Raw genomic sequence first — 19,353 nt, forward strand, 5'->3', positions numbered from 1 at the left:
TTCTCTCCTCTTTTGTGAATTACCTGATCATGTCCTTTGTCCAATTCTCTTTTGAGGCTTGAAAATAACCGATTTAGCTCTTTAAATATTTGAAGAAGGCTCTTATGCCCAGTGGAACTATTATCTCTGTTGATTTCAATACTAGCTGCCAGACTTCCTTTAAAAAGCTAAAGATCATATTAGCTAATAGAGGGACTAAAGCCTGCGATGTTTTTTGCTTTCCCATAAGATCGCTTTGCTGAGGAATACAGCAAATGGAAGTGATATGAACTTTGTAAACATAGATGGAAAATGACAATTCTTATAAAGCTAAACAGCAGAAGTTCCTATTACACCGAGAAAATCAATAATAGCAGTAAAATCCTCCCACCACAGAGGAGTCAATGATCTTTGCTACTCCCTTCCTTGGACTACAAACAAAATTTTGCCCAGTTGCACTGAACCTAGGACATTTTTATCAAAACACAAACTTTATACCATCACGAACCCCCAGGAAGGGAGAGAGAGCTTCCTCTAAGTCAAACAAACGGATTACTTACTTCCCTTTAAAGCCCTAATAAAAATGCAACCCCGAATGCCTTAAGGAGCCTCAGAACCAGTTGAAAGAGGAGGAAACCAAGTATTTTTTTAAAGTTCTCACCTAAGTGAGATATCGGCACCTCTGAAATGCCCCATTCACAGCTCATAAAACAAGGGGTGGTTATCCTTATTTTCTTCCTTTCCTTCACATCTGTCCTTCCCCCCTCACCGCGTCCAATCCAGATGCTTTCTGAATCTGTCCATTCCTGCCACAGTGCCTTATTTCAGGCCCTTACCATCTTGCTAGGACTATTGCAATAGCTTCCCAACCATCCTTCCTACCCCCTGTACTACCTTAAATTCATCCTCCATACCAACTCTAGACACGTACCTCTAATAAAAATTTATTCAATGGCTCCCCATTGTTAGAAGATCAAGTTTCCAAACTCATTGTTAGCACAGCACAAAACGCCCTTTGGATCTACTGATACCTACGGCTCTCCTGACATTTGGGTCCTTAGAAGAAATGCTGTGTCTGCTCATACTGCCGCACTTCAGTATATGCAGTTCCCTCTTCGAAGAAACCTTCCCTCTCTCCCATCATTCTGATGTTGCAACCTGGATGACTTGGCTGAAAGAGGACCTCCTCTTGGAAGTGTTTTCTGATCAATTCTCCTATCCCAGGCTGGATTCAGTGCCCTTCCTTGGTATCCTTAGGACATTCTGGAAAAGTTAGTAAATGGGTTTGCCTATTTGATGTTACACCTGGCCCAGGGTGCTCTAGGGCTTCCAGCTGCCCAGTCACATGGTGTGGTAATGAACTGTCTTACCGGGCTCCCTGGATAAAAGAGAGAGCTCCTGGCGTGTCCTCATCATCTCGCTACGTACGTCTAGCAACCAGCACAGTGCCTGGCACATAGGAGACACTCAATTGCTGCTAGCTGGATGACTGAACTAACTCCATAAAAGTTATGATGTGTTAAAAAAGATTCACCTTATTACCGTCATCTTTGACAAACCAGATAAATCAAAGGGTAATTACTGGCATAACATAGGCTCTTCATTTTACAAGAGGATTCCTGCATCCTGGATTTTAAAAATGTCCATTTCTTTTACTGAACTTGAAATAACATTTGCCATACATACAATTTCACGGACGCATACCTTTCGTATATGATAAAAATCCATTTATACAGGCATTTAGTCCTCAGCTTCTGATACTGCTATATACATAGTAAGCATTCAATAAATACCTGTAACTTTTTAAGAGCCAAATCTTGGGTTGGCTGCTTTGCTCACAATTGCTGCCTTCCGGGAATGCGGTCGCCGTATACTCGAGGAGGGGGCCCAATGGTTACGTGTATGGGATCCTGTCCCTGGCCAGAGTAGATTAGTTTAAGAATGAGCACTTGACCCAAGCCAGGCCAATCAGTATCTTTCCCCCAATTTTTTTTTTTATTTTAGGATTAAGGAACATATAAATTAATCCCTTTCTAGTAGTGGCAACTGCCAGATGTAAAACCAGATGTTAAGACTTGAGAGGTATTGGTGGCCATGTTCCCTGCCATGTGCAGAAACTTCTATGTAGTCCCTCTGAACCAAAGAGAAAGAGCCACCATGGAGAAAGAAACAGAGAAATGACCAGAGTCCAGTTGATGACAGAAGATACTGGGGATGATGAGAGTCTGGGTTATGTTCACTAACTGGTCCCCTGTCTGAGGCTCTGCTGCACCTTTGCCCTCCCCACAGTTTGAGCGTGGGAGATAGCCCACTCCCTTCTTGTAGATTCCCGGAAGCGGGCTCAGGTTGGACCCCGGTAACTTGCCAGCAAAGGAAATCCTGATGGCGTGAATCGATAAAGGAAAACTGATTCCCCTCAATCTTCTCCCCACTAAGCCTTTTCACTCGTTCAGCCAGGTGGTTTGGCAAAATGAAGGCATGGGCTAATTTACATTAGGCCCCTATTCAGAGAGAGAAGGAAGGTATTCACTTTGAAATACATTTTGAGCAAAAGTAAGTTTCAGGTCATACGTGCCAACGCAAATCCCAAGCACTCATCAATCACAGCGTCACGTGTGCAAGGAACTTATCCTCTGCCCTTCAAAAGACTCCCATGAATTAACTGTGGGTCTGGAACCTTTGTGGGAGTGACCAAGACCCAGAAACTGCAAAGGCTCCTTTCTCAGAGTTCTCCTTCTGGATCCCTCGATAAGGCGAGAGGTGTGCGAGAATTTTCTCATCTAGAAGTGAGTTTTCCTAATGAATTCAACAAAAACAATGGCAACGTGACAGTGCTTCAGCCAGATTTCGAACGCATACAAAATACATACAAGTCGAGACACAGAGGATCCCTGCTGACACCAATCTTTCAGACCAGCTCTAGAGCTGGCAGCGGGAGCTCTGCTTGCTGGTGTCTCCCCCTCGAGGGGCTGCTCCTCCAGGCTACAATGGCAAACCACAAGAATGTGCACAGACTAGCTGCCTTCTAAGAACCCAATGGCTGGTGCCCACCCCTCCCCATGCTTACGTGGGGTGGCAGAAGGAAGCTGGTATATAGACTCATAGGGCCCTGGCCATCGCTTTCCTTTCTGTGACAGCACTGCCTCCAAGGGGCACAGATGTTAAAGACCCGGTGCTCCAGGGGGGCCTTAAACCTTGGTGCTCTGACTGCCCCTAGCTCGCAGTCTTCCTTTCCAGCTGCCCCGCGCCTCAGCAGACACCTGATTCTGGGGTGTGGCAGAGCTTTTGGCTTTTGGCGCTCCGCCGTGGTTCCGGCTGTGTTTGTCTCTGGCTTGCTGCCTGGAAGCACTGTCCCTTTGGACAGAGCTCTCTCTGCTCTGACTGGTCCCCTTCCGGGCTTGGGTCTCTCTGACAGGCTGCTGGGTGGAGACCTGCTCTGGGGAATCCAAAGCAGTCTCTCTCTTCTGAAATCTTCCCCTTTTATGAGCCTCTTCTCTTCTCCTCAGATGCTCCCTAGGAGCAGAATCATCTGGTCTTGACTCCGCAGAGGACACCTCACTCTGGGGAGGTCTCCTGTGCAGGGGCTGACCCTCCTGAGTTGGGTGATCGCCACTGAGGGTAGCTTTATTTTCTTGAGACAATCTTCCAGAATTCTCTCTTTTCAAGGATGGTCCTTTTTTGGACACAGCTACCTTCTGAACCAGGTCATCTGAGGGACGGTTGGCACGGGCCTTTTTTCTGGAAGAATGTACCTTTTCCTGTTTCCCTTCTTGTAACTGGGGATCCTTAGGCAATGGCTCAGCGTGGGGTGGCTCAAGAATTTCTGGTGCGTGGACTTTTCTCTGGTTCCCCTGAGGACTCTGAGGCGGGCTGAGGTTAGGGTGATCGGGTACCTTTGGGGGAGTCAGCTTACTCTGGGATTCTGGCTGCAAGGCTGTTTGATGGCTTCTAGGCTGTGCCTTTTTCAGATGCCCTGGTCCTTTAGTTGTCTCTCTTTGGATAGGGAGTTTTTTTTTCCTAGCTCCTGTCTGCTGCACCGGCTCTTGGTTTTGGGGTAAGGCCCGCATATCTGAAATCTTCTTGCTGGAGGAGTGGCCTGCTTTTGGAGCTTGCCTTTCCTTTGCAGGCCTCGAATCATGGCGAGGCCCTGTATTCTGAGGCAGCTGCTGTTCAGAGAAGGGAGTGGGAATTTGTGGGAGCTTAACCACCTGAGCCTCCTCTTCCTGGGGCAGATCGGGGGCGGGCTGTGGCATGGGCTCCTGGATGGGGGGACTGATAAGAGGGAGTTTCACTTCCCTGACCTTTTCTTCCTGGACTTCCTGAGGACTGTGGTCCAGATGGGGGCTCAGATTTTGTGGTGGTTTGGAATGGGGAGGGCTGATGGGAGGAAGTTTACTGGGGTCTCCTTCCTGAGCTAGTGGAGGTCTGGGGGAGGGAGTCACAGTTTGATCTGAGGCTGTTCCTAAAGCTTCCTCCTTGCTGGGTGAGAGGAGTTTGGGCGTGGGCCTCCGACTCTGGAGTGGAGCGAGGACTTGAGGCTGGGGCAGCCTGGTGGGAGCCAGGCGACTTCTGGGAAGCAAAGTCATTGGGTCTTTCCTGTCCTGGGTCTGTTTGAGATCTGTTGAATCCCGAGGATGTGGCAATTCTGGGTAAGGAGTGCTAACCCGAACAAATTCGGCTTTGGGGGTTCCCTCCTCTAGAGGTTGTTGAGAATCTTCTGGAGATGGTCCCGGTGTTTTGGCCCCATTAGGGCGGGAAGGATCTCTTGGAGGCTCCAAGTGGGTACTGTTGGGTGGCAGATCAGCTGACTCAGTTTCCTCATCTTGGGTTCTCTGGGGGCTGAGGGATGTTGGGCCAGACTCCTGCGGAGCCTCAGATGGGGGAGGACCAGTGGAGGTTACCTTGGCCTCCCCTGATTCCTCATCCTGGTCTGGCTGAGGGCTGTGAGCTGGAGGTGGGTCAGGGTGCTGAAAAGGCCCTTGGGAAGGAACGGTGGAAGGCTGCCCTATTTTACCTGCTTTCGCCTCAGATGTCTGGGACTCATTTTCAGGGAGGTCTGTCATTATTTTTGAAGAAAGATCTGATAGTTGAACGTCCCCTTCCTTCTGGTTTGGGGATAAGTCTTGGGCCTGCTGGGAAATACCGAATGCTGATGAGTTGGGCTGTGGAGGAGGCTCAGCATTGACATGGCTACTGGGAGAAAGTTCTTGATGGGTTGCTCCCTCCTGAGTCAGCTCTTGATTCTGGGAGGGGACTAGGTTCTGATGTTCGGGGACCGGTGCAGGAATCTGTATTCCAGAGAGATGCTCTGTTATCTGGCCATCTGCTTGCAGTTTCGCCAAGCGCCTTGGGGATGGGACCAGGTGTGCTGGCACCCCAGAGGGGGTCTTCTTGCTAGAGGGAGCTCCTGCTTTAATATAAAAAGAAGTTAGCAAAAAACATCTTAACACATACTATGTAACTAAGTAACTTTAGAAATAACAAAAAAAATACCTTTTCCTTTCCTGATGCACACAGGCCCTTGAAAAGAATAAAATTACACACAGAGAAGAACTGTAACCACTCCTTCCCCTTGGGGACACTAGGTGCCTAAACTGTCTTATTTAGTAGAATGTGAAACAATCTTAGTCAACTGAAACCATGAACTTCAGTAAATAATCATACAGAGACTTATTCACAGAACCAAAATGTACATCCATGTCTGAGTGTGGCAAGAACAATTTTTAAGTGAATGAGATTTGAAATTTCCACAGCTTAGAGAGGTCAGTGCTGCTTTTGATGGTAGAAACTAGAGGATGGACACCTAAGACCGGGGAAGTCCCACTTGTTTAATGACAGTCCCCTTCAAGAAACTGGGAGCTCTATGAGGAATAATCAGCTTATCAAGGGAAGGGAAGGTACGGGAAATTCAACAGGCACTCACTAAGTCAGTAGGGAATGGAAGGAGGCAAAGAACGGATCCCACGGAAGCATGAGGTGCCATGGCTCAGAAGAGCTGCTCCTAAGGATCCCTCCCCCACTCCACCCCCCGGGTCTCTTTCTCTTTTCCCTCCGAGTCTACCCTGGTTTCAGCAATGGCTCTCAGAGGCCACTAGCACGTTAATGCTGCAGAGGGGGACACGTCCTTCGATCACCATGGAGCAAATTCTCCGTCTGATTCTGGTCTCGTGGACCAACCATGGACACAATCAACTTGACAGGCACTTGTTTATGAGAAAGGCCCACACGTACTCTGGTGGCCCATATAATATCTTAATCTAGTCCTAAGGACATGGCTCTGAAATGCTGTGGTCACGGGTGGCACACCAGTGTGGAAGAGCCTTGAAGAAACTAGTCTCAGCCCACTTTGGGGGAGACCTGATGCTCAGAGACTGCAAACCAAGTCAGACCTCCCAGGTGACCCCAGGGTGGTCCATCCCAGAAGCGAACCAGGCTCCCGGCCACTACTGTCCGTTCTCCACAAAGCAGCATGAGCTTGGGCTACTCTGAGTCTTCCCTGAACCTCCCTGTCTGGACAGGTACCCTGTGCCTCCAGCTGAACCAGACGTCTCTGGGGAGAGGGTGGGGAGGCATGGGGACGAGGAAAAGCTTGTCCCCTGGTGGGGTTTCTGAGGGGATGGCCCTGCTCATCATTCCTATCTCCCTAGTTCGTGACAGTTACAAATACAAATTTAGTCAAGAAACAAGGTTAAATTAAAATATAAGAACAGTAAAAAGGTCTAGAATAGGCAAATTCATAGAGACAAAAAGCAGATTAGAGGTGACCAGGGGCTAAAGGGGAGTTCTTGCTTAATGGGAGTAGAGTTTCTTTGTGGGAGGGATGAAAAGTTTTGGAAACAAGTAGTAGGAATGGTTATGCAACACTCTGAATGTAGTTAATTCCATTAACTACAATGGCATGTAGTTAACGCCATTAAGTTGTACGCTTAAAATGGCTAAAATGGCTAATTTTATGTTTTTTTTTTAATCATACAAAAAAAGAAATTTAAAAAAATAGAAAGGCATAAGAACAGTGAAACCCAATGCTGAAGGCTCTTTCTATTTGTAAACCCCTGGTTTCTTAGAATCAGACACACAAAGATTTTTTCCCCACTTTTAGAATTCAACAACTTATCATTTGGCAAATGATATCCTGCCCTTTATTAGAGATAAAGGCACCACGTGGGGACAGTTAATTGCTCCATTTCTCCCTATTTGACTCATCATCACCATCATCATTTTCCTCTATCATTAGTCAGATCTAAATAATGATTTGCAAATATAATTTTATTTTATGATTTCTATAGCAGGAACTCAGGGTGGTAGTTGGACCAGCTTTTTAAAAGCTTTCTTGGGAGCACCAGATAAGTATTCCAGAAGTAGGCTGTAAGAAACACATGGAGGGTAAGGACATCCCTTACACTGAGTTGCGAATAGAGTGAGTTTTTTTCTTATTTCATAAAAACTGCATTGTTTGCTCAGGATTTTTTTAGTCTTTATGCTTTAGAAATGAATATGACCTGCATTGCTATAGGGAAAAAAAAAATAAGATCATCCGTACCATGGTTGATAAACATTTTTAATTATTGGTACATCTCAGTATTTTGAGGTTTTATAATCACTCGGTACCTAAAGTTATTATTTCGTATGTGCATTTAATGGAAATTCAATTAGTTTCTCCTCTGGTAAAGGTTTGCGTTTCTGGGTGCAGGCTGATGGGGCTGCTATACTCAGCTGACAGACTTCAGGCTTACTTTTATGACTTTGTTCTACTTTCATCATTAAGAGTAGAAATTAAAAACTCATTCTCAGTTACAAATTAGCAACATGAAATTACTAAAGATAAAGCTATGTATTATTACTTTAAATATCTAGGAGTTCTTCTCAGTTGGCATTGGTACAGGATTCCTGCTTCTGTGAAAACAATGCCATTGGCCACCAGGTTTCGGTTCATACTGGAGCCTACCTTACAGGCAGTCTAATCTAATGGGGAAATCCTCAGCAAATTCTAGAATGTTCCATAATATGTCACTGCCTTTGTTTTTTAGAAGTGGAAGTTCAAAGTGATTTCTCTAATCAAATTAGTGATTATCAGTGAAATTTGGAATAAAAAACTAAGGCTTCCTATTTCCAGCTCAATTTTTTAATTGCTCAGACTGTCTTTCATAGACTCTTAAATATTTTTTACTTCAATTTCTTACCTTGGACAGCTCCATTAAAGGTTCAAACTATTCCGCTATGCTGAAATTACACTGGCCTTCTCTTCTAGGGGTCTCATTTATATTTACATATGTAAGATAAGTCTTTATGTAAACATACCTGAACTACAGAACTTAAAATCAGAGGGAGCCCAGCTCAGAGTGGAAGCAAAAATTTAAGAGCCAGGCAGGCCTGGGGCGGTGACCCTGCTGGGGCTCTGGTCCCTTTCCGGGGAGTCATGACGCTCATTTTGAGGTGGTTATGGGTGGGCCCTGCTCGCCTGCAGTGAACCTGTGAACATCTGGGCCTGCCCTCCTTGGCATACACTTCACCGCCCTGAAACACCAAGAGGCCACTGGCTCTTGAGTGGCCCTAGGGCCCACAAGCCCCTCGAGATCCTTTAAAAGCTTTATTAGTAAGGACTATGCTCGTTAGAATTTTTAAATACTCACTTGAATCATGTCTGGCCTCCGCAAAGCCTCATGGGCAAGTTTATCCTGAAACCGTCAACTGAAGACAGTAACGTCCTCCACAGATTGACTACTTAAATAAAATGAGGTGGTTTGGCTTCTTAAGGAAACGCATTATTTTCCCAAACACTAAACCTGCCAGGAAAATGGGGGTCTACGGAGGCCAGTGAATTGATGTATTAATTATAAACCCTCCCCTCTCCTTTTTAAAGCTGAGGCTCTATTAGTCAATAACTGGATGACCCAGTTTCAGTTATTCGATGTATCTGAGAGGGATAACCCTTTAACAAATTCTATAACTCATACTTTCCATTAAGTAGACAGGCCTAACCTAATGGGTCCAAATAAATGAAGCTTTATTATACCCTTTAAAACGGGGGTCTGTTTTCCCAGGCACACATTATCTGGTCTATTAATTTGCCAAATGGCAACTGCACCCAATAGTCAGCGTCCTCACGGTCGCAGAATGTGGAAGGATGGAGAGCTGGAGCCCGGCTGGCTTAGAGGCAGCGTCCTCCTCAAGCGCCATAGCTAAGGACTGACAAACATGCTTCTCTCCCTTCCTCAGACCTGGTCAGGCTCGGGGGACTGACTCACGCTCATCTAACTCCACAAGGGGCTGATTTAAAAGCCAGAACGCCCACTTACTAATTTACAGCGGGAGACGGGCCTGGCTCAGGGATCAGAGCAGGCTGTGCTAACGTAGGAGAGCGCCCCCCACGGGACAGCTCCGCCCGGGGGACCGAATTAGAGATCAGAAGTTGCTGGGTTAGCAAAGACTGAAAGCAAAGAGTCAGATTTCCTCACGAGAGACTTCCACCCAGCTACCAAAGCCTCGTGAGATACACTGCGCAGCCTGCCAGGCACGGCTTTCTAAGGACGGATGCCTGATGTGGGGGACGGGAGCAGTGCTGGATAAACACACGGGCACGCTCCTCACGGAATGTCCCTCCCGTGTAGACTGGGCACAGGCCTCCAGTCCTCCATGAACACCTGTGTGCGCACAGGGCACACTGTCTTCCGGTCGTCTGCAGGCAGTAAGTCATACCCTGGTCACCTGTCTCCTAGAAGACACACATGGGACAGCCTCATTCCGATATCTGTGGGCTGTGAACCAGTTTCACACTGACCTCGTTCCAGAATTCCAAGGGTGCCTGACCTGAAAAAAGTGTGTAAAAGTGCAAAAGGGCACCAGCAGTTTGAAATCTGGCAAAATCGTGGCCGGGCCTGCCTCAACCTGGCCAGGATCCAACCCGGCCGGCGAACTCCTAATTGGGCCAAGAGTCACAAAGGCTGAAGCACACAAACACGCAGCGAGCCAGGGTCTCACGGCAACATTTTACAGCATGCACTGTGTGAAAGCACTTCAGCCCACTGGGGGCTGGGGGGGAGGGCTTCTTTTTCGTCATTAGGGTGGTAAAAATACAGATAACATAAAGTTTGCCATCGTAGCCATTTTTAAGTGTACAGTTCAGTTGTGCTATGTATAGTCACACGGTGTGCCACCAAGCCCACCAAGCCCACGGTTCTTTTCGTCGTGTAATCGTGAAACTCTGTAGTTGTTAAGCAACAACACTCCGTTCCTCTCCCTCCCCCAGCCTCTGGCAACCATTCCATTCTTCGCTCCTTATGAATTTGACTACTCTAGGTTCCTCATAGAAGAGGCATCAGAACAGTATTTGTGTTTTTGTGCCTGGCTTCTTTCCCTTAGCAGAATGTTCTCAAGGCTCATCCACGCTGTAGCGTGTGTCAGAATTCCCTTCCTGTTTAGGGCTGAATAATATTCCATTGTATTTACAAACCACATTTAGTTTATTCATTTGTCTGTTGACGAACATTCGGGTTGCTTCCAGCTCTCAGCTACTGTGAATCGTGCTGCATTCACTGGTGTTCAAGCATCTATGCAGGTCCCTGCTTTCAGTTCTTCTGGGTAGAGACCCTGAGGTAGAATTGCTAGATCACATGGTAATTCTACTTCTAATTTTCTGAGGAATATTGTATTGTTTTCTACCGGAGCTCTACCATTTTACCTTCCCAGGTGGATTTGGGGTGAGGTGGATTGGGGAGAACCTTCTCAACCTATCTCAAAATACTCATGTACCCAAATTCTAAGTTAGGGCTTTAGAATTCCTGGGTTCCGAGGAGATGCACTGCTCTGCAGCCTATGTCATTTGCTGCACACGCCCCATGAGGCATTAACTCTTCATTAATGGAGGACATAAACTCCATCTAGCAAGACAGTCAACTGAAGCTCCGAACAGTGAAGCAGCTTGCCCAAGGGAGCGGGAGGGCCACAGCCTGGCTCACACCCTCTGACCGTGCTCTTCCACTATCCTCTTTAGTACCCATTTGGAGGACTGTGGCAATGCAAAGAACAGGAGAAAGAAATCTATTGGATTAAAACAGCGCTACATACAAACCTGCCGAGCAGAACGCCACCTCAGCTCCCTAAGGGAGCCAGACTTCTGGAAGGCTGAGTTCTGAACCGGGAGGCTGGCCTTTATTTACCATAAACCTCCAAGGAGGCACCGGCCAGCATGTCCCTGAAAGACAGTCCTGTGAGTGCCACTAAGGCCACCCAGACAAGGAGAGGGACAGGTCCAGGGGGCTGATTCACGCAGCTCATTTGTGGGGACCATCACACCGGAGGAAGGAGGGGGATTAAAGAGTTAGAACCAGCTTGAGCCTAGTCGATGAGTACCCAAGTAGCAATTCACAGACTTGTTTTCCTGGCACGAAAGGGAGATGGTAGTACCTGCAATTGGAGCCAGATTCTTGGATGTTTCCTCAGACAATCCGAGGTATTCTCTGATGAGATGACTCAGCTTTTGGTAGGCAACCTCCAGATCATCTACAGTAAATGAGAGAAGGTACTTTAAAGAAACAGAATCATACCAAAATACAATTCGCAACTGTAGGTGATAATTTTTTGAGCTACATCTAATGTTATGACTATTGTGGTAGGCAGAATTCTAAGACCATAATGACCCTTCACCCTCACGTAACTGCCTCTCTTCAGTGTGGGCAGAACCTGTGAACGGGAGGGGGTGTTACTCCTGTGATTATGTCACATTAAATGGCGAAAGGGATTTTTGCAAATGTAATGAAGGTTACTCATCAGTTGCGTTTGGGCCACTCAGAAGGGAGACTACCCAGGTGGGCCTTACACTTGATCGCCTGAGCCCCATAAAGGAAGAGAGTTTTCTGGTAGCACAAGAGGAAAGCAGAGACTTGAAGCATGAGGAGAATGCGATATGTGGTCACCAGCTTGAAGACAGAAGGGCCACATGCACAGGACCCGGGAGCAGCCTCTAGGACAGAGGGCAACCCCTGGCAGAGAGCCAACAAAAGAAGCAGGGAGACCCTACTCCCACAACCACAAGGAACTGCAGTCAGCCAACAGTTAAGAATGTACATTAGAGCAGATTTCCCCCCAGTGCCCTTAGGCTTCAAAAGTAAAACTTCACTGAAAGTTACAGACCTGCATTGATGATTGCATCAAAATATCCTGGAAATTTCTGATTGGTTTCAACATAAAGGTCCACTCTGGAGACAGCAAATTCAATCTCTACCCGACTGAATAATCCTTTTCTCCGCAAATATCCCTCATATTTTTCTTTGTTCATGGGCACCACCAGGATATATCGAGGCTCAAAATAAGAAAATTTCAAACTTCTTACACCCTGTTTGTTAAAGAAAAGGTAATAAATTAGAAACAGAGACACAACTTAGAAATCATGTTGGAGACATCTGACAACATAGGGGTAATAAGTAGTCTTGTATTAAAAGATTTATTTAGATAAGTAGCTATTATTTTCCTGTAAATATCTCAAAGTTGGATTACTTCCCTTTGTTCATCAAATACTGTTACTGGAAATAAAAGAACTACCTGGTTATCTGCTAACCAATTACTCTAATTAACAAGATGGTTAAAAAAGAAAATTGCTAGGGGCACCTGGGTGGCTCAGTCAGTTAGGCATCTGACTCTTGATTTCGGCTCAGGTCATGATCTCAGGATCATGAGATCGAGCCCAGTGTCAGGCTCCACACTGGGCATGGGGCCTGCTTGAGATTCTCTCTCCCTCTCCCTCTCTCTCCACTCACGCTCTCTAAAAATTAAAAAAAAAAAATTGTTAGATACAAACAGGTACATTCACAGTAGTGCTGCATCTTTAGTACTGAAAATTTCTTTTTTTTCTTTTCTCAGATTTCATTTTTAAGCAATCTCTATACCCAATGTGGGGCTCGACCTTATAATGCGGAGATCAAGAGTTGCGTGCTCTACAGACCCAGGCAGCCAGGCGCCCCACTGAGAATTTCAAGTCTACATTTCAAAAAGCACCCCTGCAGCTCTAGGAGATAAAAGATGTTACCAGAGAATTAAGGCTCCTCTGTTACCCCTTTGTCATTTCCTTGGGACTAGTCCTATTCCTAAACCAGCGACCTGGTGGGCTGGTTCCTATTACATCTCCCAGCTTCTACCCAGAGCAAGGGACAGCCAGGCTCTGGACAGCCTGCTGCCAGGAGCTCAGGCCGAGAAGCAGGGCTGGGTGGCGGTCTGCGGATCAGGAGGGCTGGCTGGTGACTGCCTGTGGCGCCCCAGCAACTGCAGACCGTGAGCAAATCCCAGAACTGCTCCACGAGCACCAAGTTCCTCATCGCTGAAACGCAAGAGCCCTTCCAAATGAACTCTAAAGCTCCTTCCACCTCGATCCCATCATCAGTAGTTTAGCTCAACATCCAAAATCTTTGTGTTAAACGTTTGGGGGTAGGGGGCAGGGATGAAATATGGGATCTTTTAAAAAATAATTTCTAAAAGTGTCAATGACTAGAGCAGTTTGGAAAAATGCTTTCACTTGGGAGAATCAGGGACATCAGGCCTGGTTTACAGTCAACCTCTAGGAAATGAGTGGGAGAAAGTTCTCGGGGAGGAAGAAGAAGACAGGAACCAGCCCTCAGAGAACCAGTGGACAGGAAAAACGTTAAGCACCAGGAGCTGGAGAGTCTCTGCCTTGTCCGAGAAAGATATTTTTTGGGAAAAAGCCCCTTTTTTTTGCTTATTAGCGGAGAAACGCAGAAAACCTCCTTAGAGAAGGAAATGCAATCAATTGCAGAGAGATGAGAATTGCAGGATTTTGAAGTTAGAAAGATGACAGAGCTGGAAGAAATGTGACCAGTTTCACTGAAGTGAGGCAACACTCCGATCTAAGGAGCCAAAAAGGAATCAGTCTTCTGCTCGGCCCAGTTAGACAGGAGACAGTTTTAAAGAAGTTTCAGAGTCGACAGTAAAGGAATATCCAACCAGTCCAAATTTTCTTTTCTGTAAGTTTGATCTAACAGAATCATTTTTCTAACTTCTTTTTCTGATTACAAAACTGTTAGACCGCTCAGTGAAGCTACCTTAAAAACACGATCAATTGTCTTTAGAGATTTCACATACTTAATAAAGCTATATATTTTTGAAACAAATAAGTAGGATAGTCATGGTTTTGCTCTGGATCTGCATTGGAGAGAAACTTCTGCATATTCTAATTATAGAAGATCACTGGGGGAGATGGGATATGGGGGCAGAGAGGGATATCTCCTAAAATCTCCAAGTCTAAATTGCTCAAAGCAATGGCAACCAGCGAGCAAGGGGAGTCAATGCCAGCACAGACCACAGGCCTCCCCTGAAAAATCAGAGAACAAGGCTGCCGCACTGAGCTGCCAGGCAGGTCCCCAGGGGCCGGCGCGCCAGCTCCACTGCCTGTGAGAAGGACCTTTACCTAATATCACTTTATATAAAGAGAGACCATGCCCTAAAAGAAAGGGGATAATTTAGTGAGGAAATTAACTTAGTAAATCCTGAGGAGCACTTTCTTTTCCTAGTATATGAGCGATCAATGTCTTGTATAGTAACTCCTGTCGTTGAATTGTTCATGTCTGCCCCCCCATAGGAACTAGAAGCTTCCCCCTGTGCCTGGCAGTGTGCCACCTGCATTCATAGCTCCCTCCTCAACCCCAAATATATATACACACACGCACACACACACACACACACACAGAGACTCACACAAACACACACACGCATTAAAAATAAATTGATTGAATGAAAAAACACTTACTTCTATTTCCATGTGAATACAGCTTGCTAAGCCGTCTCTTGCGATACCTTCTATGGTGTCCCTGTTTAATCCATAACTGTGATTACCATAATTAAATGTTAGAATGAATTTCCCCTGAAATTTGAGAAGTACAGAGATTTTCATATAACAGCTGCCATAATGAAATTTAATGTAAATAAAATTATTTGATGTCTTACTTTTATATTTTCCCATAAAACTTACAAATATAATAAGGCTGATGACGGGTTTATGAAACTTAGTATCAAAATGTGGTAGAGAAATTTATTCAGAAATCTCAGCTGGCCAAAAAAATGAAGTTTTTGGAGATCTGGTAATCGGCTGACAAAACACGTGAGGAGAGCGAAGGCACGGAAGCTTCTGGGAGAACAGATTGTTTTGCTTATTTACCCGCTTCCTTGCCAAACCTGCAGCATCAACTGGCATCACTGAGAAAGCCAAACTGATAGCTCGCCCTTTGCCTCGGCCATGTTGGCTATGCTGGCAGACCAGGTACCCCAGAAAAAGCGCCCATTCTCGAAAGCCTTGCTTTCCAAGATAAGCCTGAAGGCCATGAATTACAGGGACATCCGAAAACCTTTGCATCCTGAGATAAGCCATGAAAAACAGACCCAATTCTATTTTTCCTTATAAAACCCAGCTTTTTATTGACACTGCCCCAAGTGTTTTTCCACAGAATTGCTGTGTGCCCTGTCGTCACTGGAGGTTTAAATACTGCCTTCTATCTACGTTCTGGAAGCCCAGTTCTTTCCAAAGCTGTACTCCCTTGCAAAATGGTCCAAGTAAAATATGCCTCTCAAAATTGACCTTTGCTTCGACAATGTTATATTTATTAAGCTACTAGGTCTTATCTACACTGGAAAGCTGATGACAAAAGAAGGAATAAAAATACGGACGGTCTTGGCAACTGCGGCTCCTCATGCAGGGGATTTTGAAAGAAATGATGAAATGAAAACTTGCACCGCTGAATCCCATCGGAGGGCGGCATCATCATTAAGAACAGTGGCTGTCAGGAGTCCTTTATGCTACCTCTGCCTGCTGGCCCCAGACGTTCTGGAGATTTGGGAACGGGGGACAGGCTATTTGTTGGGGGAGGGGGCGTGTTGGAAGTCCATGAGACACGGAATATCTGTTGTGGTGGCGTGGGTCTCTAGTGAACGTGTCTGCTGTGAGTGATGAGGAAAAGCCACACACCTCATAATCCAAAGAAGTGTATTTCATGCATTCGAAAAGTTCAAAACTCAACAATAAATATCCTAATATTTTACGCCTTCAATGCCATACCTTCTTTGTTCTTTGTAGCAAATACTAGGACATCTACTCTTCAGATCTATATTGCATCTCTATAAGTAGATAAGATACTGAATCTCCCATCAGGTATATACTTTATCTTGTTTACTGTGACTCATCCTGTTTTCAAAATGGATTTTTTTTTTTTTGGAGGTAGGGGAGGGGCAGAGGGCAAGAAAGAATCTTAAGCAGGCTCCATGCCCAGTGTGGAGCCTGACACAGAGCTCAATCTCACAACCCAGAGATCATGACCTAAGTCGAAATCAGAGTTGAACATTTAACCAAGCCAACCATGCAGGCGCCCCTCAAAATGTACTCTTGACTCATGTTTCAGATATATACTATGCATTTGTTTACTTGCGTGTACAAGGGCCTCCCTCTGTGGATCCCAAAAATATTTTCTGGAAGACTGCAGAGCTGGGAGGAATGTGGCATTGTACTTTTATATATAACACAGGATTTGTTAACTTTTTTTTGAGAATTGAGATTAAGTGGTCCTCCAGCTTTTGGCTGGGGATATACTCCTTTCACGTCTTCCTGGCTTGCAGATTTCTTAGTAAACAGCAATAATCATATTTCAGAAGCCTCCAGGTCTGTGATCTTATTTCCATAAGAGACAAAAAATATCTTCAGGGAAGTGACTGCATTTATGTCCTTAAAAAAGGTTCGTGTGTCTGTAGGCATGCGGTGGGGTGGTGATGAGGGGGTGGAGGAGTGGATGGTTGTGACTGTCCACAGGAGGTGTCCAGGGCCTGGGTATGCCAGGGTAGTCTGACAAGGTGGGGTGGCAGGCTGTCTGGGTGGGTGTTCCGGGGAGGGGGGTTGTATATACAGAAGGCTGAGTGTGTTGGTGTGACTGGCAAAGCTGACAATGTGTCATGAATTATAACCTCTAGGTCTGCCTCTTCGTGAAACAGTCTCAAGCTTGCTTTAAGGAAAGGAGCTCAGAAGCAACATTCAAGTTGAAGAAAATGACATTATACTGAAGTAATATACATTAGCAAAAGCAGTAAAAACTAGTCCTACTCTTTTTTTGTAGAGGGAGTCAAACTGTAGAACCAAATATGGTGTTAAGTACAGCGATTTCTTAGACTAGGAATTGAACCAGACTTAGTTACTACCAGTACGATAAGGTACGGAACGTCAGGGGAGCATATGGGATACTGAGAACAGATGAACCGAACCAAGAAAAAATGCCTCAGACTCTAACAAGAGAAATTAACATGAAATTTGGGAACTAGCTATCTTTCAACCCAAAGTGTCCTAAAGGAATCCTTCTTACTAATATCAAGATAATGCTTCTTATCTTTATTAAGGTTTTTAGGAATATAAAATCCCAAAGTACTCTTGATACATTCAAATGAACTACCAAAACACAGCCCTAGGAGAAAAGATTATCAAGAATCTCCAAGATGTTCTTTTGACAAGGTTAGAGGGGAAACAGCCTAGGGATTACAGGACTCTCTCACTTGGGTTTCTCTGTGAATGCAAGAGAAAACATGCACTGTGTATAAAGTTGGCCATTCAAAATTAAGCTCGTAGAAACTGCAGATCCCATGCTTAACTGTATGACAGTTACCTGCACTGCTGTATAACGTGGAAGGTTAAGGCTATGTATGTGTCCGGGACACGCCAACTGAATGAGACACACCATGATGGAATGATGCCTAGGGCCACAACAGTTAGAAAGCACCAGTGATGGGGCACCTGGCTGGCTCTGTCGGTGGAGCACCCAACTCTTGGTTTCAGCTCAGGTCATGAACTCGGGGTCCTGAGATTGAGCCCCACATCAGGCTCTGCACCCAGCATGGAGTCTGTTTGTCCCTCTCCCTCTGCTCCTCCCCCTGCTCGCTCTCTCTCCCTCTGTCTCTCTCATAAATAAAATCTTAAAAAAGAAGAAGAAGAAAGCACCAGTGATAGCAAACAGGAGTGCTTTCTGGACAGAACACTCAAACACCAAGGGAGACTCAATCCATAAGCTTCGCACGTCAGACCTGGTCTGTGAGAACTGCCTGTCTTGAGTAAAGTCTGATTAATAACAGCGGCACGTGATAAACACGGATCACGAGAACTCTTGGTACTTCCATTTTCTTAAAACGTCTATTCATTCAGCTTTACTGAAAATTCATAATATTCTCTCCAAGATCCTAAAATAAAGCTGCGTGTCAGCAAGGATGTATACATGGCTTAAGGAAAAAACAACCCAAGAAGAACATTTCTCTCGCAACAAACACAACATTTTTTTCTCTTTGTTATCACTAGCTCCTAATACTGCTACCAGAGAGCGTGGATTCCTTGTGTAATGCAAAAAAAGGAGAACGTTCTTACCATGTTTAGCATTTCGTCAAACACTTCCTGAGAGATAAAATGATAATCGACTCGATCCCCTTCTCCAAAGTAAGGCGGTCTTGTGGTGTGGCAGGCCCTGAAAACACAGTAGGTAACTGGTCTACTTCCAGCAGCTTGAGATTCAAAATGGAAAAGGTAAAAGTAGGTTTTGAAGAAGCTGAAACTGATCCATGAGTCATGAACTAAGAAGTACCATCGTTGTGAAAACGCTGTGGTTTTGAGGTGCTAGACTACATTCAGCTGCTATACTCTACCGGGATTATACCAATTCGGGATTATCCACACCGAATCTTGACACACTGCTGTTGATCACCTCTGAGCCACCTCCCCCGCTGTCACACGCGACTACTTCAGTTCATTACTCATGTATTTCCACCCCAGAGTTTTCGTGTCCTCTCTGCTCTGTGGGCATTTCCCCACGCCCCTCCTCATCCCTCACCTGGCTGGCCCACCTGTCTTCCAGGACTCAAGTTAAGTGACCCCACTCTCCTCCTCCTTGCCCAAAAAGCCCCTCTTGACCCCCTACCGCTGATTATGCACCTCTTCTTTACATGCTCATAGCCTCAGTGCCTACCATTGATTGCATCCCAGTGCCTTGCTCAGGACCTCATCTCCCCAGCGCTGCCAGTGCTTATCAACACCAGGCATGAGCCTCCCATGGGAAACCATGAATGGAGTTCTCAGCTCAACCAGAGAGGCCCTTGCGGATCACTGTCTGCGATGACACCCCCTCCCCTCCCCACACCCCCACTTACTCTATATCACCAAAACTACCTTGCTTTATTCACATATCTGGTTTCTCCCTGTCTTCCCCAGCAGGACATAGGACTCTTGAGGAGAGGACTTTATCTTGTTCATCTTACTTGCGATTGCATTCCCCACGCCTGGCCCCCATGTAGGCAGTCGCTAGTTATCCATAACATGAACCAGTAAATGACAACTGTGAGGGGGATAACAGGCGTGAC

General features: G+C 45.7%; 1 protein-coding gene across 2 annotated transcripts in view; it reads right to left on the reverse strand.

The window, feature by feature from the left end:
• Positions 1 to 19,353, reverse strand: part of LRGUK (leucine rich repeats and guanylate kinase domain containing) — a 108,090-nt gene that overhangs the window by 39,804 nt on the left and 48,933 nt on the right. The window contains exons 12-16 of one of the 2 annotated variants that reach the window (XM_087860821.1): positions 18,368 to 18,464; positions 14,732 to 14,845; positions 12,109 to 12,310; positions 11,383 to 11,478; positions 4,994 to 5,389 (exon numbers count right to left, since the gene is read on the reverse strand). In XM_087860821.1, coding sequence (XP_087716947.1) covers positions 4,994 to 5,389; positions 11,383 to 11,478; positions 12,109 to 12,310; positions 14,732 to 14,845; positions 18,368 to 18,464 — 905 coding nt within the window. Of the gene's footprint in view, positions 1 to 1,965; positions 5,390 to 11,382; positions 11,479 to 12,108; positions 12,311 to 14,731; positions 14,846 to 18,367; positions 18,465 to 19,353 lie in introns of those variants that run through there. The other variant, XM_087860820.1, reaches the window with a different exon arrangement.

This window comes from Ursus americanus, chromosome 3 (assembly GCF_024610735.1).
Source record: "Ursus americanus isolate L20-20 chromosome 3, mUrsAme1.1.p, whole genome shotgun sequence".
Lineage (NCBI taxonomy): Eukaryota > Metazoa > Chordata > Mammalia > Carnivora > Ursidae > Ursus > Ursus americanus.